General features: G+C 45.7%; 1 protein-coding gene across 4 annotated transcripts in view; it reads left to right on the forward strand.

The window, feature by feature from the left end:
• Window positions 1-25333, forward strand: part of CFAP276 (cilia and flagella associated protein 276) — a 494385-nt gene that overhangs the window by 132969 nt on the left and 336083 nt on the right. For all 4 annotated transcript variants that reach the window (XM_044076475.1, XM_044076476.1, XM_044076477.1 and 1 more), the window contains exon 3: window positions 23032-23147. In XM_044076475.1, coding sequence (XP_043932410.1) covers window positions 23032-23147 — 116 coding nt within the window. The remainder of the gene's footprint in view (window positions 1-23031; window positions 23148-25333) is intronic.

A 25333-nucleotide genomic window follows, 5' to 3' on the forward strand; every position in this document is an offset into this window, starting at 1 on the left:
GTTGGTAGTCAAGTCTCAGATTTTGTAAGAGCTTGGTATAAGTTCTCCTCTTCCTATTGTAGTGCTGGGAGGTGCACAGCCAACAGCTAAACACACAAGAACGCCAAGCTAAACAGTTGAGAATTCAAATCCAAAATGTGCATCAGTCATGTACAGCAAGTAAAAAGCAAAGCTAGAAGGGCAGGAATTAATGGCCTTTGCTCTTACTCTCACTAGGTACAAGCACCAGTACCAATTCACCACCATAACAGGAACAGACGAGCAAAAACTGAGGGTGATGCTACTCAATGCTAGAAGTCAGCTAGAAGGGCTCTTACTCTCACTAGGTACAAGCACCAGTACCAATTCACCACCGTAACAGGAACAGACGAGCAAAAACTGAGGGTGATGCTACTCAATGCTAGAAGTCTAAATCTCAAAATGCACTCACTCGAGGCACTCCTTAAAATGGAGAACATCGATATCTGTGTGGTAACTGAGACCTGGTTCAAGGCTCCAGAGAGCACCCTTACACTACCAGGCTATAACTCATACCACACATTTCGGCCATGTAACCTGAACCGAAACACCAAAGGCGGAGGTGTGTCCATATTCATTAAGGATATCCACACCTCCAGGCTAGTTGCTCAGCATAATACATCCGAGGTTATCCAAGTGCAACTAACGCTGGGCAAAACTGCAATCCAAATTGTAGCATGCTACAGATCCCCCCACCATGCCCCAAGATTCTCACTCCTCTTTTATTGATGTACTGGAAAATATTAGGGTTCAATCAAACAGCCTAATAATGGGCGATTTCAACTACCCCATCATTAACTGGGAAAACTACTCGTGTAATAACTCCTTCACACAACTCTTTCTGGAATTCATAAACTCCAATGCCCTGGATCAACTTATCCACACCCCCACCAGGGGCAACAATATCCTAGACCTACTCATTACCAACATGAGTGACCGGTGTTCCACATCTGAAGTCATCTCCTTGTTGGTCCGATCCGACCATAAGCTAATTACCCTTGATATCCACATCCCGCCCAAACCCCCCCATTAAAGAAACCATGGTAAAATATTTCTCCAAAGCCAACTTCATACTTCTTAAGACAGAAGTGGTGAACTTCATGACACCCATGCAGATGGAAAATACAGATGTTATGTGATCCTATCTCGCCTACATTCTGTACTGATGGGCTCGGAGCCGATCCCTCGGCTCCGACTCGGCACGCTTATGCTATAGAGCGAGGCCTCTTATTGGCTGAGCTATCTTTATCCCAGGATGCACCACCACTAATCCCCCAGATCTCGTTTGCCGCTTACAAAGCTTAGACGTGGTCTCAACTTGGCTGGGCTAAGTACTATTTATTTAGGCTTTTTCCTGTCAGAAATTTGCTTGATTTAAACCCAAAAGCTGTTTTAACAGCTATTGTTGCTATTTTGTTGTTGTATGAGAGTTTTGGTAGAGGATTTTGTATTTTTTCCTGTCAGGGAAAGTTTCCCGTTTAACTTAGAGGGGCCTTCCCCTGTTGTTTTCTACTACCTTGGTTTTTTGTGTGTGGGTCAAGTACCCATTTAAGTTAGAGAGTCTTGACCCTCTCTATCTCTCTTCTTCTGTAGTAATTGTTTATTTACTGTATTTAAAAATAAATAAATAAATAATAAATATATATATTTTATTTTTAAACTTTAAAATATTAAAGTAGGGATATTTTACTTGCTGTAACCCTTCTTTTTTGATTGTTTGTAGACAACTGTTTGACCTTGGCTATGTCTAAAGAACACAAACCCTCCAGGTTTAAGAAATGCACGAGGTGTGGATTCAAAATGTCCATAACGGACGACCACTCCTCGTGCGTCTATTGCTTAGGTGCCAAGCACCTACAAGAGTCGTGTAGTGTGTGCCACGCTTTCTCATCAAGAGTCCTCCAGGAGAGGAAGAACAAATTAATCCTCAAGGGGTTAATCAAGCCATCCTTCGAGGAGGCTTTATCTTCCTCTCCTTTTCCTCTCCTTCTCCTTCCAAAAAGAAGAAAGCGTCGGCTCTGACCAGTCAGTCGGAACCGACTGCAAAAAGATCTAAGCAGACTTCTCCATCGGCTCCAAGGACTTCGGAGCCGAGGGCGGAACGGTCTGCCTCGATGCCTCCAGCCTCGACCCCTCTGGTTTCGGAGCCGAGGACTGGAGCATCGAGAGGCGGGTCACCCTCATCGGCTCCACTGATATTGGAGCCGATAAGGGTTACCGGCTGAGACTCTTCCCCTTCGGAGCCGAAGTCCTTATCGGCACCGAGGGAAATTACCTTGAGATCTCCCTCGGAGACGATAGTGGTAGAGTCCATTCGGAGCCGGTCCCAGAGCCCTTTGGAGCCGATGGAGAAATCGGTTCGGGCCCGATCGGTATCCTCTAGATCATCCAAGATGTCTGATTCGGACATCGACAGGGTGCTCCTTAGACTCTTCCAGTCTCTGGTGTTCCAAAAGCTAGTTTCGGCTCCAGCCCATTCGGCTTCGGAGCCGATGGTCCACTCCCCTACTGTGGTTCCTCCTCCAACAGCTTCGGCACCGTTGGAGCCGGCACTGATGGAACCGGTGGAGGTTTTAAGGTCGGGCCCGACCCTTGCTCCAACTCCAGCTCTTGGGTCGGAGTTCAGTACACGGACTTCCTCCTTCGGCCCTGGGGGGGGAGGCTTCAGGATTGGTGCTTTTGGTCCCAAGTCTCCCTCTTGGTGCATCGGCGGCGGGTGTGCCGTCCACTGTCGTGGCCATGGAGGTGGGACCCTCCCAGGATTCTGGTGGTCCCGCCTTCAGGGCTATGAGGAGTGCATTAGCCAAATCTTCCTTGGCTACCTCCACGGTTTCCCCAGCGCCATCCCTGCATACGGAGACTGGGTCTTTGGCAGTTCCCCTGTCCTTAGACAGTGGAGCCCCTGGGCCTCAGGTTACCCCCGCTGGGGTTTCTCCCCCTCCTGGAGGTCCTTCTGAAGCCGCTTTGGAAGAACCCCCCAGGAAGAGATCGTGCAAGAGGAAGCACGTTGACTCCCCTGATGAGTCTCTGACATCAGACACTGATCTCGATGATGCAGAGGGGTCCCCAAAGTCGTCCTCAGATGATGTCTCCTTTGCGGACATCCTGGAAGCCCTAAAACAACGAGGCGGCTGGCAGTCCAAACCTCCCTCTGCTGATGAGTCAGTGTTCCTGAAGGCCTTCGGGGCTCAGCCCTCTGCCTCCTGGGTGTCTCCGCCCTTCGATGAGCTCTTGGATTTGATCTGTCAAGGGCGTGGGAACACCCAGACTCTGTGGAACCGGTGCCTGCTCGTCCGAACAAGTTCCTCTCGGCACCCCCTGAAAAAGAGTTTTTAACTAAAGGTGTGGCTGTAGATGCTTTGGTGGTGGCATCTGCTACCCAGCAAGATGTAGCAGAGGCTTCGACGTCCGTCCATCCTCCTAATAAGGAGTCTAGGAGCATGGATCGGTACGGAAAGCGCACCCTCAGTTCAGCGGCCTTTACATTGAGGTCCTTGAACTACCTTACACACTTCACCAGATTTCAGAGGGATCTGATTAAGGAGCTATCCGATACCCTCTTGGGTAACCTGCCTGAGGAGCTGGCCCAGATGGTTGGCTCTCAGCTGGCTACAATGTCATCCATTTCGAACTCGTCCATGAGGCTCATTTCTTATGCAGCCGAAGGGGCGAGTAGAGCGGCGAGTACAGGCATTACTCTACGGAGACAAGCCTGGCTCCGCCTGTGTCATTTCGCGGAGGTCTTTAAGTCTTCCTTTGCCGACGCCCCCTTTGATGGGTCCTCCCTGTTTGGACCCAAGGTAAAGGACACACTAACCCGCTGTGAACAAGAGGGTAAGACTCTGACTGCCGTAGGGGCACGATTTTCCACTTCCTTTCAGCCTTATCCCAAGGCTAAAAGAGGAGGGAAGATGTGGTTCCGTAGATCTCAGAAGCCTTACCCCTCGCAGCAGGAGGATTCCCCTTCCAGAGGCAGAGGAGGAAGAAATTCTTCCGGAAGAAGCCGTCCCAGAGGCGGCAGAGGCCCTCGCAACACTGGAGACCGCGAGTCCTTTCGTGGCTCTTCAGCCTTTCATAGTCCCTGAGGGATTGCCCGGCTGTGCTGCTCCGGAGCCAGTCGGGGTCATTCTCAAGCACCTAAAAGCCTGGGAAGGTATCACTCAGGACCGATGGGTGCTTCGAATTATCGCCGGTTACTCCATCCCATTCTCTCATCCCCCCTTTCAGTCCAAAAAAATCCCGGACCCGCCACCCAGTCAGCGGGATACTGCAGCCTCAGAAGCTTTAAAGCTGCTGCAAAAAGGAGTCATCCAACCGGTCCCCGTAGACCAGATCGGATTAGGGACTTACTCAAGATTCTTTTTGTTGCCAAAAAAGACCGGGGACTTGAGGCCCATTTTGGACCTCAGCATCCTCAACCGTTCAGTCAAAAAGTCCAAATTCCAGATGGTCACCCTACAAACCATTCTCCCATTGCTGGAGAAGGGTGTTTGGATGTGCTCTATAGATCTCAAGGACGCTTATTACCATATCATGGTACATCAAGCGTCCAGGAGACATCTGCACTTCAGCCTAGGAGGCAGTCATTTTCAGTTCCGCGCGCTGCCCTTTGGTCTCACCACAGCCCCCAGGGTGTTCACCAAGTGCTTGGCAGTCGTGACTGCTCACCTGAGAAGTCTAGGATTCCAGGTGTTTCCGTATATAGACGACTGGCTCCTAACTGCCACCTCCAAGCATCTACTACTGCGGAGCCTACAAGCCACTGTATCACTGGGCAACTCCCTTGGAATCACCTTCAATTGGACAAAGTCTGTGTTGCTGCCATCTCAACGAATAAGATTAATAGGGGTAGAGATAGACTCAAACCAAATGCGGGTCTATCTACCTATAGACAGAATTCAAACCATACAGACTCAAGTTCGAGCCTTACTTCCCAGGTCCAAAGCCCCAGCCAGAATGGTCCTGCAGCTATTGGGATCTATGTCCGCCACAGTTCTTCTAGTCCCCTTGGCAAGGTTGCACATGAGAATTCTCCAATGGCTTCTTTCAGCTCAGTGGTCCTTTCAGAAACTCCCTTTCAGTCACCTCATATGGATCACGGAAACATGAAAACGGGACCTTCGCTGGTGGCTAGTGCCCTCCAATCTGGATCAGGGACGACCCTTTGTTCTACCTCCTCCGGCGGCCACTTTGACTACGGACGCCTCCCAGATGGGGTGGGGGCATTCCCTGGGCAGGTCAGTCCAAGGCAAATGGCACCCGAAAGAGACTTTACTTCATATCAACATCTTAGAAATGAGGGCAGTACTTCTGTCTCTTCAAGCCCTTCACGATTATCTCCCTCAGGGCGTAATTGCTGTTCACTCAGACAACATGTCAGTTGTCTGGTACCTGAACAAACAGGGAGGGACCAGATCCTACCCTCTTTGCAGAGAAGCCATGAGAGTTTGGGAATGGGCAGTCTCGACCAAACGCTTCCTAGTGGCTACTCACATACCGGGCAAGTCCAATGTGATAGCCGACAGATTGAGCAGAACCATCCTCTCTCCCCACGAATAGTCTCTGAATATGACAGTGGCAAGTCAGATTTTCAACAAATGGGGAGTTCCGTGTTGCGACCTTTTCGCGACTGCTCTGAATGCGAAGTGCAAAGAATTCTTCTCCCTAACCCCGGCTCCGGGGAAGAGCACCATGGACGCGCTAGTCTGTCCTTGGCCCACCGGCTTGCTTTATGCCTTCCCTCCAGTTCCTCTCCTTCCCAGGGTGATTCAAAAGGCATCTCTCTTGGGGAGCAAAATGATCTTAATTGCTCCTTACTGGCCCCGTCAAGTATGGTTCCCTTATCTTCAGAAATATGCTCTGGAAGGTCCATGGTTCCTGGATCAGATCCCAGACCTACTGGTTCATCAGTCGGGACTATTCCACCAGTCCCTACACACCTTAAAATTGATGGCTTGGCTCCTCCTCTTCCGACTATAGTTAGGAGTCATACATTGGATCCAGATGTTGTACACATATTGTCTTCGGCTCATAAATCTGCTACAAAGAAACTGTATTCTAGCAAATGGAAAAGATTTGCTATTTGGGCTCAACTCCGGGGCCTGGACCCCATTTCTATTCCCATGGCAGAAGTACTAAAATTTTTAACTTCTCTTTTCAATCAAGGCTCTTCAGTTTCTACCATCAATGTAAAATTGGCAGCAATTTCTAATTTTCAGCAATCGATAGACCCACCTTTAATGAGCAACAGATTGTGTAAGACCTTGTTGAAAGGTGCTGCTCTATTAAGACCTCCGATTTCTCATCCTGCACCTCCATGGGATCTCGATATAGTGTTACGTGCCTTGACTTCTTTCCCCTTTGAACCGGCAGCTACATGTGATCTAAAGTTTCTATCATGGAAGACAGCTTTTCTGGTGGCTATTACTTCTGCCAGAAGAGTTTCAGAGCTTCAAGCCTTGTCAGTAAAACCTCCGTACTTAGTTTTTCACAAGGACAGAGTATCCTTCAGGCCAAATCCTTCCTTTGTCCCTAAAGTTTGTTCTAGTTTCTGCTTACAACAATCGTTAGAGCTTAATACTCTAACAAAGCGGAGTTCATATTCCACACACTAGATGTCCACAGGCAGTTACGTTTTTATTTAGACAGGACCAAACAATCAAGGAAAACAGATCAGTTGTTTGTATCCTTTGCAGACAATAAATTGGGCAAAGCTGTCACAAAGGTCACTATTGCCAAATGGATCAGGGACTGTATTACTCAAGCTTATTTTTATTCTAACAAAGAGCTTACCACCTCTGTCAAAGCTCATTCTACAAGGGCTATGGCTACTTCTGTAGCATTCCATTCTAAGCTTGCTATTAGTGACATTTGTGCTGTGGCTACATGGTCTTCCCGCACACCTTTATTTCCCACTACAAATTGGATGTGGCATCTAGAGGACGAGCTTCATTTGGTTCCACAGTGCTCAGGAGTGTTTTCCAATGAGCCACCCGGGATTTAGGTGCTAGGGACGCTGTCCCATCAGTACAGAATGTAGGCGAGATAGGATCACATAACATCTTTTAGTTATGTACTCACCATAACTTTAGATGTTTGGGATCCATCTACACATTCCTAATAACCCACCCTCCTTCCCCCTTCCTTGGAGATCAGAGGATATCAGAAGGTCCGAATCCTGTTGTTTCATCTTGAAACACCTAACAATGTTATATAAACAAGTTGTGCATGTGTGCATGAATGCGGACAAACAAGATCTGGGGGATTAGTGGTGGTGCATCCTGGGATAAAGATAGCTCAGCCAATAAGAGGCCTCGCTATAGCATAAGCGTGCGAGGCGGAGCCGAGGGATCGGCTCCGAGCCCATCAGTACAGAATGTAGGCGAGATGGATCCCAAACATCTAAAGTTATGGTGAGTACATAACTAAAAGTTACGACTGGTGAATCCTACACAAATGCACTCTATAAGCACTTACACGAGTGCATGGATCATGCTATCCCAAACAGAACCAAGATGCTATCCTTCAGAGAAAGGAAGCCAATCTGGTGGTCCCCTGCCATAAACAAACTGTACAACAGAAGGAAGAAATTGTTGCAAAAGAGATTAAAATCCCATGAGTGGAGGAGCTCCCTGGTCAGCCTCAGTAAGAAGCTGAGACCCCTTATAAGATCCTCCAAAGCTAGCTACGAAAACAAAAGCGCCACTGATTCTAAGGGCAACCACAAAGCATTCTATAGCTGTGTCAAGAATCTCAATGGCAGCACCCAGATCTGCTCTGAGTTACAGCACAACGGCACGAAAATTACAGGACCAACTAATATTGCCAACATCCTGGCAGATAAGTTCAGTGCTAACTTTACCCCCCCTCACCCCCTAAAAGGCCCATATCTATACAGGAAGAATGCAGAATCCCTGTAATCACAACTACGCAGGTAAAAGCTGCACTCTCTAAAGCCAAAAACACAGCATCCATGGGGGCCGGACAACATCCGAGGCTGCATTTTACATGAATTTCGGAATGAACTGGCTCTCCACTTAAGCACCATATTCAATCATAGCCTCACATCAGGCTTTGTGCCCACTGAATGGCGTACAGCAACAGTTATCCCACTCCACAAAAAGGGAGCCACCACTGATCCAGGGAACTGTCACCCTATTAGCCTGACAAGCCTGGTCTGCAAGGCCATGGAACGTATCATCATGGAACTCAAGACATTGGTAAACTCCAAACTCTGGATCCCCCCCAGTTCGGGTTTATGAAAGGCAGATCATGCCTCCTGAACCTGATCGACTTCTTTGGGGCAGTCAACAAAGCCGTAGATGATGGTAAGGTGGTTCACACAGCCTATCTTGACCGCGCCAAGGCTTTTGACACCATCCCCCATTCTGGAATTATAGCTAAACTCACTAAACTAGGTATAAATCCCTACGTCACAAGATGGGTTGCCAACTGGCTCACTGACAGAATCCACACTGTAAAAGTTGCACACTCCAAATCTGACCTCAAACCAGTGACAAGTGGAGTACCACAGGGTTCAGTCCTGGGACCTCTCCTGTTTGGTATCTACTTCTCTGAAGTAAAGGCTAACACAGAAGGCCTCTGGCTAACGAAGTTTGCAGATGACTGCAAACTAGTAACCGTAATCGAGTTCCCAAATGATGTGGAAATCCTATAGAAGGGCCTCACTGAGACAGATGCCTGGTGTGAGAGCCATGGCCTCAAGCTCAATGCCAAAAAATGCATTGTCATCCCCTTTGGTAAAAACACAGTACCCGTGAACTACTACATAGACAGCAATCTACTTAACACCGAATGTGTGATAAGAGACCTTGGGACCCAGGTGGACAGTAGTCTGTCCTTTGATAGTCACATCGCCACAGTAGTCAGAAAGTCCTTCTACGTGGCACACCTCATCATAAAAGGGTTCTCATCCAGGAAAAAAAGGAGGTCATTGTTCCCCTCTACTCGACATTCATTAAACCCATTATAGAGTACAACGCTCCTATTGGAATGTACCTCACAATACATCTGCAGCACCTGTAAAGGCCACAGAAGTACCTCACAAGGAGGATTACTGGCCTCAGATGCCCTACACTGACCATCTCAAAAAACTCCAGCTTTACTCCATAGCATATCGCCTACTCCAAGGTGATCTCTGATTAACATATAAAGCCATGTCAAACCCAGAGCTGTTGGACATGTTACACCTAAAGAAATCCCAATCCCTCCGAGCTACATGGTCTAGGGACCTAAACCTTGTCACCACAATAAACAGGACATGCTGGAGGGATAGATTCCTGTCCCAGAGACTTCCCATACTCTGGAATAGGCTACCCATCTATGTCAAGCAAAGTTCTTCATTAGCACTCTTCAAGAAAAATCTTGATGAGTGGATGGGAAATGGGAAATACACCCCGGGGATCACTTCTGTGTCTCTGCTCGATGGTGGCACAGGAAAATAACTTTCTTGGGTGGCGTAAGCCAGGGAACCTTGTTTGCTAGGCTTACGTAGGCCCTCGGGCCAATAGCCTAGTACCTACCTATGAACATATGAACCTAAAAATTAAAAGCAATACAACCGGTTCCACTCTTCACCACTTTGTAGGCAGTTCTCAGATGTAAGAGCTTACTAATAATTCTCTTTTCTTTATCTGCTTTAAGTCTATTTGTTGGCATACATACTCACGTAGTAACAGTCTGCTTTCATCACGAATATGAATAAAAACTTCAAAAAGTAATTTGAACAAATGAAAATAAAAGTAGCAGTCCAGCCCTCAGTCTGGTAACAAGAAATTTAATAAAACAGCAGTAAAAAACACAACGGACTAGCACTTTTGTCTTGGAGCCCAAGACTTCATCAGAAAACTGAATTAAACATTCACACTCCTTTTATACCATCAAACATCTGTTAATTAATTGATTAATGAATTAACCCTTAAAAATATGCATACTACTTTAGAAAGACTTTAAATACATAGTTTCCTTACTGCAATTATACAAATATTGCTTTCTCTTTTAACACTGGTTTCACATTTATATATTCATTTAAACCTGGATAAACATTAGATGTTAAGTTGTCTATCTCGCCTTCATTCTTGCTGGATGGGTTCGGAGCCGACCTCGGCTCCGACTCGGCCACTCTAAAAGCTCGAGAGTTGGTTCCACCGGCTCGAGGCTCCCCTTATATCCCACAATGCTAGGCGAGAGTTACCTCAGATCTCGTTTGCCGCTACAGCTTCGAGGTTGGTTGTTTCTACCGGTTCCTGGTGAGTGTTAGCTTTTTATACTAAAAAGTTATCCTTTTTCCCCCTTTTTAACTTTATTCTTCTCAAATTAGTGTAGGATATAGTTCTTTATCCCCGACCCTATTTTTTCCCCGTTTTCTTATTAAAAGAACCGTTGGTTCTTCCCTTGGGCCTTTGGCCTTCCCTCCCTAGGGTGTGTTTGTGTAGTTACTTTAACTTTTTTGTGCTTAATTTCTAGTATTTTTACTAAAATTGTTAGTTATTTTTAGTATTAATAATTTTTCTGACAGGATATAACTGTGTGTTTGGTGTGTAGTGTATACCTGTCAGTTAGAATAATGTCAAAGGAAGCAAAGGTCTTGATTCAAGAAGTGTGATGCGTGCTGTCAGAAAATGTCTCTGACAGACGCTCACACTTCTTGTGTCTATTGTCTGGGGCCTTTGCACCTGCAGGACTCCTGTGCTGTGTGCCATGGATTCAGCCCCAGGGTCCTGCAGGAGAGAAAGAACAAGTTAATTTTGAGAGGCTTGTTAAAACCAGAGGATTCCCTGTCAGTTTCAACAGGGAAGCCCTCTAAGGCATCGAGGTCTCGGCTCCGGCTTCTGAGCCGAGACCTCAGGTTGTTCAACCTTTGCCTTTATCGGCTCCGGCTGGAGCCGATAAGACTCAGTCCACAGTTTCTGTGGCTTCCTCGGCCCGGCCGGAGCCGAGGTTATCGAGGTACCCGTGTCGGCTCCGACAAGATCTTGAGCCGACAACCAGAAAGAGGTCTAGGTCACCTTCTCTTGGCTCCGTTCATTCGGCTCCAGGATCTCCCCTGCTGTCTGAACGGAGCCAAAGGTCTCATTCCTCTAGGTCATCGAGGCTTTCGATCATGACCTTCAGAGGGTGGTGAGTCGACTACTTAAGTCCGAGGCACTAGCCCAGATGCTTCAGAGCCCGACTCATCAGTCGGTGCCTGCCTCGTCCATCAACTTTTTCCTCCTTCGACTCTTTTGAGTTCGGAGCCGGGTCGTCGGGACCGAGACTGTAGTCACCGGGCCGAGACAATTGTCTTCGCCCGTCGCCGGCTCCGCTTTCTTCCATGGAGGAATCTCGGCGCCGGACTTCCTCGTCGGCTCGAGGGGTGAGTGGCATCGGACCCTTGTCCGACCCCTCTCCCTCTCGGTGCTTGGCGCTGGTGAGTTCGGCTCCGACATCGCCTCGAGCCATCACTGTCGGTGCCGAGGGGGTCCTTAGCTCCTCGGAGCGGGGACCTCTGGCTCTGCCTGACGGGGGTGCTGAGGTCATGCGGAGTGTGTTAGAGCCTGGCTCTACTCCACAGTCGGCTCCGTCAGCCCCTCCCTCTATGCTGCCTCAGGGTAAGTCGACTCACTCCCTCATCCCGGACCGCAGAGAGCCAGCTCCTCAGGAGCCCCTTTGGGATTTCATCCTCTTCGAGGCCTCTCCTGATTTGGCAGAAGAGCCCCCTCGGAAGAGGAAGTGCAAGAGGAAGCACATTGACTCACCTGAGTCTATCACATCGGACACAGATCTGGATGATTCTGAGGGTTCCCCCCGTTCCCCTTCTGAAGATGTCTCTTTTGCAGACATTCTGGAAATCCTTAAACAGAGGGGAAATTGGCCAGCCCTCAACCCTTCGGAGGACGAATCTGTGTATCTTGAGGCGTTTGGCTCTCGTCCTTCCACCTCCTGGGTGTCCCCCTTGACCCGTCATGCAGGTGGTTGCTAAGAAGGCATGGACGGCTCCTGATTCAGTGGACCCCACTCCCAGGAGACCCTCCAAATTCATCACAGCTCCATCAGACAAGCAATTTTTAACAAAAGGAGTTTCTGTGGATGCTATGGTGGTAGCTGCCGCCACAAAGAAGGAACTGGCTGATCCTTCAGTGCCTGTCCATCCACCTAACAAGGAATCTAGGTCCATGGATAGGTACGGAAGCGGATGTTCTCCTCAGCGACATTTACCATGCTCGCTGAATTACCTGTGCCATTTCACTTTCGCCTTCAAAGGGACTTGGTCAAGGAAGCGAGTGAAATGTTGAAGGACCCTACTGCTGCGGGTTTCAAGAGAAAATGAACACGCAGCTGGCTATCCTTAATTCCATTTCCAACTCCTCCATGCCTCCTCTCTTATGCGGCCGATGGAGCGAGCAGAGCCGCAGGGACAGGGTAGCCTTACGTAGGCACGCCTGGATGCGGCTATGCAACTTTATGGAACCTTTCAAGACGTCTTTCACGAACTCCCTTTGATGGATCATCTCTCTTTGGTCCTCAAGTGAAAGAAACCCTGACTAGGTGCGAGACTGATGGCAAGACCCTTTCTGCCGCCGGAGTCCGTTTTCTACTCCTTCTAGGCCTTACCCCAAAGGCCAGAAAGGTGGAAAGATGTGGTTCCGTAAACAATCTCAAGGGACTTCGCCTGACGACAGAGTCGCTTCCCGCCAGAGGCAGAGGCGGAATAACAATGGTAGACGTCGCCCTAGAGGCAGGGGGTCCGAGAACCAGGGCAATCGGAAGCCTTCCCTGACAAGCCCTTTCAGCATCCCTGAGGTGTTGCCTGACTGCCCATCTTCGGAGGCAGTCGGGGAAGATTGTCACTGTACCCAGAAGCCTGGCTATCCCTGACTCGACAAATGGGTACAGTCCAGCATTTCCGAAGGCTATCCTATCCTTTCTTCGCTTTCCAAATCAGTCAAAAATCCCTTCCAGATGTTCCACCGCTCAAAGGGATATAGCAGCTTTGAAATTTCAAAACTGCTTGCAAAAGAGCAATTCAGTTAGTGCCAGCAGACCAACAAGGATCCGGAATCTACTCAAGGTTCTTTTTAGTTCCAAAGAAAACAGGGGACTGGAGACCGATTTTGGATCTCAGTGTCTTGAACAAATCAGTCAAGAAAACAAGATTTCGGATGGTCACGCTGCAATCCATTCTTCCCCTTTTGGGCAAAGGAAACTGGATGTGCTCAATAGACCTTCGGGATGCGTACTATCACATAAAAATGAACAGACGCTCCAGAAGATTCCTCCGCTTCAGGCTGGGAACCAGTCATTTTCAGTTCAGGGCCCTGCCCTTTGGTCTCACCACTGCCCCGGTGTTTACCAAATGCATGGCAGTGGTAGCGTCTCACCTGAGACGACAAGGATTCCAGGTGTTTCCATATTTGGACGACTGGCTTCTCACAGCTCCCACCAAGCATCTCCTTCTGATGGCCAGAGATTATACTTTTCGCTTTGTCAAAACTGGGTATTTCAATAAATTGCGAAAAGTCTGTTTTGTCGCCTTGTCGTACTATTACCTACATAGGCTAAATTTAGATACTATAAACATGTCTGCAACGCTAACGAACCAAAGGATATCAGACATTCACAAATTGGTGTCACTTCTTCTCAACAACAACAGAGCCAAAGCCAGGTTAGTTCTAAAGGTGTTGGGAATCATGGCAGCGCCATACCTCTCCTCCCATTGGCCAGATACCACATGCGGATCCTTCAGTGGATGCTTTTTCTCAATGGTCATACCAGGAACTTCCAATGTCTCACACCATTATGATCACGCAAGCGTGCAAAAGCATCTCATGTGGTGGATGTCTTCCCCCCAGCTCCTGTCGGGAAGACCATTTGTTCCACCTCCTCTGGTTGCTACTCTGACAACGGATGCCTCCCTGATCGGGTGGGGGCATTATCAGGGCAGGACAGTCCAGGGCACATGGCAACCAAACGAATGCCACTTGCACATAAATGTTCTGGAGATGAGAGCAGTGCTTTTAGCGTTGCAAGCCCTTCAAGACTCTCTTCCCTTAGGAACGATTGTAATCCAGACAGACAACATGTCTGTAGTGTGGTACATCAACAAACAAGGCGGAACCAGATCATACCCCTGTGTCGAGAAGCACTCAGACTGTGGCAATGGGCGATTTCTTCTCAGCGTTTTCTGATAGCAACGCACATCCCGGAAGTCCAATCACATTGCGGACAAGTTGAGCAGAGCTATACTCATGCCTCACGAGTGGTCTCTGAAAGACTCTGTAGTGAGAGAGATTTCTCAAGTGGGGTCAGCCTTGCTGCGATCTTTTTAATACTCCCCAAAACAGCAAGTGCAGAGTATACTTCATTATATTCCCTTTACCAGGCCTACCCAGCAGGGACGCTCTAGTCCAAGTTTGGCCCCGGGACTTCTGTATGCATTTCCTCCTTTCCCTCGATCTCTCAAGTAATACAGAAAGCTATCGCTCAGAAGGCCTCATTGATCCTCATTGCTCCTTACTGGCCTCGACAAGTGTGGTTCCCCTTTCTACATCGTTATCTCTTGAGCGACCGTGGAGTCTGGACCTAGTTCCAGATCTTTTGATCCACCAATCGGGTCAGTTTCACCGCTCCCTCCACTCTCTGAACCTCACTGCTTGGTTCCTCCAGTGCCAACCGTAGCCAGGCTTCCTCATTTATCTCACTGTTAGAGATATATTGATAGCTTCCCATAAATCTTCCACTCGAAGATTTATTTGAGTAAGTGGAAACGCTTCATATTGGGCACAAGGAAAGGACATAGATCCTTTCACCGCTTCCATCCAACTAGTCCTTGATTTTCTTGCTGAACTCTTCCATGCAGGTTCATCTCCATCTACTCTTAAGGTTCAGTTGGCAGCTATTTCTAATTTTCATGTGGGCATTTCTGAATCTGCCCTAATGTCCCACAAACTTTGCAAAGCCTTTTTGAAAGGAGTTTTTCTTCTCAGACCTCCTATAAGAAATCCTCCTTCTCCTTGGGACCTAAATTTAGTTCTTGCTTCCTTGATTCTTTCCCCTTTCGAACCTGCAGCTTCATGTTCCTTGAAATTATTATCATGGAAAACTCTCTTTCTGGTGGCTATCACATCAGCTAGAAGAATTTCAGAACTTCAAGCACTCAGTTGTCGTTCTCCTTATCTCTTGTTCCATAAGGACAGAGTTTCCTTACGAACTAACCCGTCCTTTTTGCCTAAGGTGGTTTCAACATCAAATCTAAACCAATGCATTGACCTCCCTGTCTTTTAACCAGAGTATTCAAATAGGTCTGAACAAAAATTACACTGCCTGGATGTTCATCGTCAATTAAGGTACTACTTGGACAGGACGAAACAATTCAGAAAATCTGATCAGCTGTTTGTCTCCTATGCGGAAAGCAGAAAGGGACTTCCAGTTTCAAAGGTATCATTATCCAGATGGCTAACATCTCTGATTACCCTTGTTTATGAGATTAGACACCAAAAACTGCCTAATAAACCTAAAGCCCATTCCACCAGAGCTTTGGCTACTTCTCTAGCCTTCCAAGACAGACTGCCTATTGACACCATTTGTGCAGCGGCTACTTGGGCTACTCCTCACACTTTTATTTCCCATTATAAGTTGGATTTAGCTTCTAGGCATAGAGCTAATTTTGGTTCCACTGTTCTCAGGAGTCTGTTCCGTTAGGCCACCCGGGACAAGGTGCTAGGGACGCGGTCCCATCCAGCAAGAATGAAGGCGAGATAGACAACTTAACATATAGAAGTTATGTTCTTACCATAACGTTCCATGTTAGTTGTCTTCTTCTCGCCTTCTTCTTGCGGCCCACCCTCCTTCCCCCTGGCCTGGACAGACCTAGAGGAGTTGTGATCGTGACCTCTCTTTCTACCACCTCTTTCTTAGTCATATGCTATTATGCATATTTCTTGTTTCAGGATATAGGTCATCCCGCTTCTTCCTGCTGTTAGAGGTGGATTCTGTTTTACAGTTATTCTGTTATTGACATAAGCTGGGTTAGCTTACAAACGAGATCTGAGGTAACTCTCGCCTAGCATTGTGGGATATAAGGGGAGCCTCGAGCGGTGGAACCAACTCTCGAGCTTTTAGAGTGGCCGTGAGCCGAGGTCGGCTCGAACCCATCCAGCAAGAAGAAGGCGAGAAGAAGACAACTAACATGGAACGTTATGGTAAGAACATAACTTCTATATTTTAGTCTCAGTTGCCATTTTAATTCCTTATTTAAGACAGTGGTCTTCCAGTCACCTCCCCCCTTGGGATTCCTTGGGATAACTTCCAAAATACCAAACTTAAAATTCACAAATTTCACACAACTAACAGAATGTTTGAAGAGGGCATTAGTTTCTTCATTTTGATGTCGTGGAGGTGTTCATACATTCTATCCTTTAATGCCCTTTCAGTCTTACCAATATAGAATGCTGAACATCCTCCACACTTAGCCAAGTACACCAGCTTATTGGTATTACAGTTACCATCACAAAAGTACACCTTACTTTTTATACCATTTTCCAAAATAATAAATTTAGTCTTGTTAATGAAAGGACACTGCTTACACCTACCACAGGGTGTAGTTCCCTTTCCCGTTTAGTTTCCACTACTGAAATTATTTTCAAATAAGTTCTTACAATTTTTTCCAGTTTTAAAAGAATGTTATACCAGGGGGTGGTTTGGATGAACTCGATTCATTCTCTGAAGTTGAACAAAATTTTTTTTCCTCTGAAGTGGTCTGAGGAGGCTTGCCAGCAAAACCATGTACACTATGGATTTGGGGCAACAGCAGGGGAAAACATGTAACCAAGGGAAACCAGGTAGCAGGGGGACGGAGGAAGAATTAATTAAAATAAGTGAGGATGGTATAGTAGAGTATAATGGATTTAAAATCTACAATTATACCTCAACTGCTTTTACTAAAGAGTTTCTTCTTTATTTTTTAAGGGATTCAAGTTCATTCCCACCAGTCGAGGTGATGTTGCAAATGCCCTTATTGACTTAAAATTATTTTTGAGAAAACTCAACTTGGGTTTGTACTTTAAGGAAAGACGGAGCCAATATGACATGCAAATTAACGGTCCATATATGAATAATACCTTTAACCCACCCCTGCACCCAACCTTACAGCTACTTGAAAAGTGTGTCACTGGTGAAATTTGCCAGTTATATACAAAAAATAAAAATGGTTTACTTAATTTGATGAGTGAGGAAAGTGAAATATTAAATATAATGAGAAACTGTAAAGGAATTCGTATTATGAAACCAGACAAGGGGGTGTTAGTTCTGTATGAAACAGAGGAATATAACAACGTTATTACTAACTTGTTAGATAACAATACCTACTCCCCGGTATCTAAGAGTGAAATATTTATAGCGTACCGTAGGATTGATTCCTTTTTAGAGGAATATTTACTTGAGAATAGGATTGATGGGCCAATTTACTATTTTTTGAAACAGACAGATTCCATAATTCCAAACATTTTTGGAATCCCAAAGGTCCACAAATCTTTAAATGATTCACCTTTTAGACCAATAGTCTCTGCAAGGGGTTCTAAAACCCACCCATTGGCAGTGTATATTGACCATTGGGTGAAGGATATTATTATGAAAGCATACCACTTGATTAGGGATTCTTGGGATTTTTCAGGTAAACTAAAACCTGCTATTTGAAAGTTTTTTGACCAATGAAGTAAGAGATTTGTTTACCGTTATTGCTAGGAGCAAGGGTTCAAGGGTTTACAATATTTTCACGATACTTTATAACAAAAGGTGGATTTAGTAGGTGAACTTATGGAACTTGTTCTTGACTATAACTATATCCACTTTCAAGATGAATTTTACCAACAAGTCACAGGTGTAGCTATGGGTGCAGCTTGTGCCCCTAACTACACAAATTTAGTGATGTTGGGGTGGGAACAAGAACATGTACTGAAATGTCCCTTTTCCAAATTCATACACTTGTATGTCAGGTTTTTGGATGACATATTTGTGTTATGGGATGGGGAAGAAGAAAGTGTAAATGACTTTATGGACTATTTAAATGGGTGTTCGGAATTTTAAGTTTACACACCAGTGGAGTAAGGAGAGTATTGGTTACTTGGACGTAACTATTTCACACATCTTAGAAGGATTTAAATTGGACATCTATAGGTAGGATACGTGGTGTAACTGTTACCTTCACTACACTAGGTAGGATACGTGGTGTAACAGTTACCTTCACTACACTAGTAACCATCCCCAGTTTTAGAAAAAGAATTTGGTTAAGGGACAGGCAATTCGAGTTGCCAGAATGACATCAGATAGGGCTGACTTAAGTACTGAGTTGGGTCAACTGAAGGAAATGTTCCTTTGTAGAGACTACCCTGAAAAAGAAGTTACTGAGATTGTTGATTGTGTATAATGGTTGGGGTTCAAAATACACCCCATTGTTGGGTAAAGGGGTAGAACAAGTTACTAAAAAAGGAAAAGAAGAAACATGTGAAAAAGCATGTGTTACGGAATTCAATGATAACACAGGATTTATCACGCAGATTATTAGGGCGAACTGGAGTATATTTAAGGTGAACAAGGAGGTACTAGGGGTAGTGGGACAAGAACCCATTTTTTCTTTTAAAACTGGAAAAAAAATTTTAAGAACTTATTTGAAAATTATTTCAGTAGGGGAAACAAAACAGGAAAGGGAACTACACCCTGTGGTAGGTGTAAGCAGTGTCCTTTCATTAACAAGGCCGAAGTTATTATTTTGGAAAACGGTATAAAAAGTAAGGTGTACTTTTGTGATGGTAACTGTAATACCAACAAGCTGGTGTACTTAGCTAAGTGTGGAGGATGTTCAGCATTCTATATTGGTAAGATTGAAAGGGCATTAAAGGATAGAATGTATGGACACCTCCACAACATCAAAATGAAGAAAGAAACTAATGCCCTATTTAAACATTCTGTTAGTTGTGTGAAATTTGTGAATTTTAAGTTTGGTATTTTGGAAGTTATCACAAGGAATTCCGGGGGGGGGGGGGTGAATGAAAGACCACTGTCTTAAATAAGGAATTAAAATGGCAACCGAGACTGAAATCTAATGTTTATCAAGGTTTAAATTAATATACAACTGTGAAACCAGTGTTAAAAGAGAAAGCATTATTTGTATAATTGCAGTAAAGAAAGTATGTATTTAAAGTCTTTTTAAAGTAGTGTGCATACTTTTAACGGTTAATTCATTAATCAATTAATTAACAGATGTTTGATGGTATAAAAGGAGTGTGAATGTTTAATTCAGTTTTCTGATGAAGTCTTGGGTTCCAAGATGAAAGCGGTAATCTGTTGTGTTTTTTACTGCTGTTTTATTAAATTTCTTGTTACTGGACTGAGGGCTGGACTGCTACTTTTATTTTTATTAGTCTGCTTTCATCCTCTGAACAGCTTACATTACTGAACAAGGTTGCAGATTTTTTATGTGAAGATGGCATGTTTGTCACCTTAACATTATACATGGTTTTGTATGAAGGAGAATCCAACACATAAAGAGCCACGTAAAATGCTGGAGAAATTGTGTAAAAAGTAGGAAGGCAGTGTGTGTTTGAAGGTCAGTATATGTTCTGGGAGGACTGGCAGAATTCCACCAAGACTGCTTGCATGTATTGGAGGTGGTCCTCCCTCCACAACTTAAAACTAAGTAGCAAATATTCTCTTCTACTGTGGCCTGATGTATGCTTGAACTTTATTACAGTATGACTTCTAGAGCTACTGATGAACTTCTTACCATCCAGTAACGTACAGAAGGCAAACCTAAAATTTCATCCTTAAGGACAGTTTGTAAAATGCAGATGTCTGTACTCTTATTTTTTCAGAAGGTTGTTGGGCATTATGGTTCTTTGGCAACCATTTACATCACCTGTGCTAGAGTATACGAACATCCAGATAGCTCTGTGCCAAGAACAGACTCCATGTTAGTGTAGAAGGGACAGCAGCGCTCAGACCTAGGTTTAATACAGAAGGGACAGTGGCGCTCAGACCCAGGTTTAATACAGAAGGGACAGCGGCGCTCAGACCCAGGTTTGATACAGAAGGGACAGTGGCGCTCAGACCCAGGTTTAATACAGAAGGGACAGTGGCGCTCAGACCCAGGTTTAATGCAGAAGGGACAGCAACACTCAGACCTAGGTTTAATACAGAAGGGACAGCAGTGCTCAGACCCAGGTTTAATGCAGAAGGGACAGCGGTGCTCAGACCCAGGTTTATTGCAGAAGTGACAGCGGCGCTCAGACCCAGGTTTGATACAGAAGGGACAGTGGCGCTCAGACCCAGGTTTAATACAGAAGGGACAGTGGCGCTCAGACCCAGTTTTAATACGGAAGAGATAGCGGCACTCAGACCCAGGTTTAATACAGAAGGGACAGTGGCGCTCAGACCCAGGTTTACTGCAGAAGGGACAGCGGCGCTCAGACCTAGGTTTAATACAGAAGGGACAGCGGCGCTCAGACCCAGGTTTACTGCAGAAGGTACAGCGGCGCTCAGACCCAGGTTTAATGCAGAAGGGACAGCGGTGCTCAGACCCAGGTTTAATACAGAAGGGACAGCGGCGCTCAGACCCAGGTTTAATACAGAAGGGACAGCAGTGCTCAGACCCAGGTTTAATACAGAAGGGACAGCGGCGCTCAGACCCAGGTTTAATGCAGAAGGGACAGCGGTGCTCAGACCCAGGTTTAATGCAGAAGGGACAGCGGCGCTCAGACCCAGGTTTAATACAGAAGGGACAGTGGCGCTCAGACCCAAGTTTAATGCAGAAGGGACAGCGGCGCTCAGTCCCAAGTTTAATGCAGAAGACACAGCGGTGCTCAGACCCAAGTTTAATGCAGAAGGGACAGCGGCGCTCAGTCCCAAGTTTAATGCAGAAGAGACAGCGGCGCTCAGACCCAAGTTTAATGCAGAAGGGACAGCGGAGCTCAGACCCAAGTTTAATGCAGAAGGGACAGCGGTGCTCAGACCCAGGTTTAATGCAGAACGGACAGCGGTGCTCAGACCCAGGTTTAATACAGAAGGGACAGCGGCGCTCAGACCCAGGTTTAATGCAGAAGGGACAGCGGCGCTCAGACCCAGGTTTAATGCAGAAGGGACAGTGGCGCTCAGACTCAGATTTAATGCCGAAGGGACAGTGGCGCTCAGACCCAGGTTTAATGCAGAAGGGACAGCAGCTCTCAGACCCAGTTACAAAGGGGACTAGCAGAGGGGTACTAAGAGGTGAGGACTACAAAGATCAAGTTGAAGAGGAGATGGCAGAAGGGGTATTTTGTTGGCATATAGCAGAAAGGCAGGCTGAGAAAAGATGGGAGCAGGTTTAATGCAGACTTAGAAAGAAGAATAATGACTGAAGGAATTGTTTGATACATTCTTCGTGAGGGAAAGCAAGGGGGGTACCATGTTGTAAGAGAGGTAGGGCAGGCCGAGGGAGTCAGGAAACAGACAACATAACAGAAAGGGAGGTGGTAGACAGGGAATTGGCTTTTCTTGGGGAAGGTAAAGCACAAGAACCAGATGGCTACACGTCAGGGTGCTCAGGACTCTGGTCAGTGTGCTGACAGATCTCCTAACAGAGCTCTTAAGCACATGTCAGGGTGCTCAGGACTCTGGTCAGTATGCTGACAGATCTCCTAACAGAGCTCTTAAGCACACGTCAGGGTGCTCAGGACTCTGGTCAGTATGCTGACAGATATCCTAACAGAGCTCTTAAGCACACGTCAGGGTGCTCAGGACTCTGGTCAGTATGCTGACAGATCTCCTAACAGAGCTCTTAAGCACATGTCAGGGTGCTCAGGACTCTGGTCAGTATGCTGACAGATCTCCTAACAGAGCTCTTAAGCACATGTCAGGGTGCTCAGGACTCTGGTCAGTATGCTGACAGATCTCCTAACAGAGCTCTTAAGCATATCATTGGCCAATGCAGATGTTCTGGGAACATCAGGCCTCGTGGCCTAACAGTAGTAACAAGGAAAGTCCTTCAGAGAATCTGAGCAGAAAGACTTGTTGCTGCGAACCTGTCAGACAAACTTTCTGACTGGGTTATGGTGAGCCTGAAAGGAGAGTTCCAGTGGATGCGGTGTCAGTTTGATGGCAGGACTAAGACTGAGGAATATGATAACTGCGTGGTTGAACAGCAGGACAAAGAGGATTGTGTTTAGTGAAATAAGATTATGTACAAGGAAAGTGCAGGGGTCATTCATATGTCCTGTGAATTTCAGCCTATTTGTTTCTGATGCATCTGAGGGAAGAAAAGAAAACATCAGGCTCTTCAGTACTGATAGCAAAAAGATGAATGCAGCATCTGAGGATAGCAGAAGCTTATTGTGAAGGATTTTGAAAGGGCTGAGCAAGTGGACAGAAACTGGCAGCTGAGATTCACTGTAAACAACTGCACTCTGCCACAACAACCCTGCTTTAACTTTCAATGCGGGTGAAGAGGGAGTGGAAATGATGACAATAGAAGAGCAGGAAAAGGATTTGAGGGTGGCCCGCTTGGACTGGACCACCAGAAGCATGGTTCAAGGCTGGGGTGTGTTCTCAGCAGGAATGGCCTCTAGAAGCAAAACAGGTAATATTACTACTTCACTAGGCCCTGGTGAGACGAAACGTGAATACTGTATGCAGTTCTGGAGGCCATACAAGGAAAGAGACATCAGTCTGCATGAAAGGATTCAAAGTAAAACTACCATAAAGATGCGTGGGATGGAGGAGAAATTATATAATGAGAAAGTACAGAAGCTAGAGAATAGAAGAGGTGGGTTCATAAGATTATTTCAGGTGGATGTTTTGAAAGGCATGGCAAAAGGGGGAGGAGGAGGCTTAAGCAGCGAATTGTAGGGACTAAATAACTGAAGGATCTCAGAATGTAATTCTTTTCCTGTTGTATTTCCATCACTGAAGATACTGGCCTTACAAAACGTTTCTTTTTGCTTGTAGATCAGGATGATTTTAGCTCTCTACTTATTTTTTTCTCTATAGGCCTCACGGGATAGCCTAGAATTTCACCTAAAGACAACTTATAATCATCATGACGAATTTCTAAGGAGCAAGAATGAGATCCTCTTTCAGAAGGAAACATTCACAGAAGACCACGGGTAAGTGACTATAAACATACAAAATGATGTTTTCAAGAAGGGTGTTTATAAAATGACTGTTGATCGTGGATTAGTAAAATCTTTAGTTAATAAGGTGAAATGTTGGCTTTGGGAGTACGGTGAGGGGGCTACCTTCCCTGCCTGGGAACAAGGAAAGGAGGAGCATAGCTCAGCCTTCCATCTCTAAAATGTGGAACAGTACCACGCACTTTACAAATGGGCAAAGTGTGAAACACTTACTAACAGATTATTAACAACTTCAAGCAAGAAGTTCACATGATCATTATTATTTTACACTTATAAAACATTTTGATGAAATAATATGATACAATATTAAAAAATTCTTAATACTGAATGTGTGACAGTCCCTGTCAGTGAGGAATTGCGAGGAAAATAGACTTGTTAAGAGTTGAAATGAAGACCATTCTGCCTGCTGAGGTACGCTTAAGAGGTATGAGGACAGATCAGAAGCAGAGCTGCATGGTGAGGCTGCTCATTCTTACAGTTAGACTCATGAGAGCGGTACCAAACAAGATGTAGCTCATTGCCCGTGAGGAGCGACAGTAAGAAAATAAACCGAAAATGATTAGACCATTATAAACAGAAACTTTTATAACCGCTCAGATATCTGATAGTAACCCATTTCCGCGGACCTGCATTACCACAGTGCAGATTCTTGAATTAGTTGTCCAGACTGCAGTAACGTGCTTATACATATGCTGATAAAGAAGACTAGTCTTACAGGCTGGTGCTACTTTACTTGACAATCCATATATTTGAATACTTGATTTAACTATTCATTTTCACTGTTCCGTTGATATTGGGTTGAGTTTCTGTTCCCACACTTCTGATGTGTGATGTGTCTTGCATAGATGTGTTTTCCTATCCCTGAAATTTGAGCCTGTCTCTCTGTCTAATTTCAATATCTTATTACAGATTACTTCAGCAGTGTTTTTCACCATGCTTTGATTTGAGGGAAGTATTTATATGAAGATGATAAAAGTTCATATGTTTATTACTCACCCTGCTGCATTAGCCTTTAAGCTCTGTGGGTTCTGTCTTGCTGAGACACAGCAACCAGCCAGCTTACAAAAGCTCTGGCTCCCTCCCACACTTCCACTTTGACTGCTGATTGGTCAGTCCTGCGGAGAGAAAATCAGAAGTCAGAGTGGAAAATTTTCAGTACTTTCTTGCTAGCTCATGAAGAAGCAGGTCAGAGATTTCACAAGAACAGTGGCTGGCCTTCAGCTCCTTTCTGGCAGATAAGTCCCCTTTGGGGAACTATTCCGCACAGAAAGTTTAACTAATATATTTATAGAGATACATTAGATGAACAAAAGTGCTATTTACTTTTATTTTATTTAAACAGTTTTGTCCCAGTTGGCATAATGGTCAATGTCTTCACCTCCCATGGACACAAGGAACAAGGTTTGAACCTGACTTCCAGCCAATGCTTGTTAGGAGATTGTATATTCTCTCTGTGTCTCTGAGGGGTTCCTCCTACCTGTGAAAAACATGCTGACTGTTTTCACCTCAGACTCACCCAAGAGTGGAGCTGTGGGCAGCAGCACAGACTCTAGATAGTGTCCTACAGGGGGAAGAGTTGTATAGACCAACCACTTTGGGCATCTGCTGTGGTGCACAGTATTATCAAGGGAGGAGAACATGGATCACAGACTGCGCAATGTGGCAGAGCTAGCCACTTGGTGTTAAAATATGGCTCTAGATAATTAGGTCATGTTGACTAATGTCATCGAATGGGTATTTGCCAGTGATAAGTGGTTTGAGGACCAGACCTACTCTGACCTACGCCAAGAATCCATGCTAATGGTGGGAGGGCTGTATGTACCCCTATCGGCCAGTGTGGGCCCACCATAAAGCCCAGCAGCCCTGGGCAGTAAAGTACTGGCCAGCCGGTGTCCAGTTGCCCAGATTGGGTTACAGTGGATAGTTCTGTTGAGTGAAATCTGGACATAAAACCAATCAACCTGGCAAACACTAACTAAGAATTGCTACATTCAGTGTAGGTTCACTGACAGGATGCAGCTTGGAAGTAGAGGACATGATGTTGAGGAAGAGGGTGGACATCCTATGTATCTAGAAGACAAAATGGAAGGGCAGTGCAGCAAAGCAAATGGATTGTGATCCAGAGCGTACTACTCAGGAGAAGGACAGGCTAGAAATGG

This window comes from Protopterus annectens, chromosome 7.part0, assembly GCF_019279795.1.
Source record: "Protopterus annectens isolate FY-2018-M chromosome 7.part0, PAN1.0, whole genome shotgun sequence".
NCBI classification, from domain to species: Eukaryota; Metazoa; Chordata; order Ceratodontiformes; family Protopteridae; genus Protopterus; species Protopterus annectens.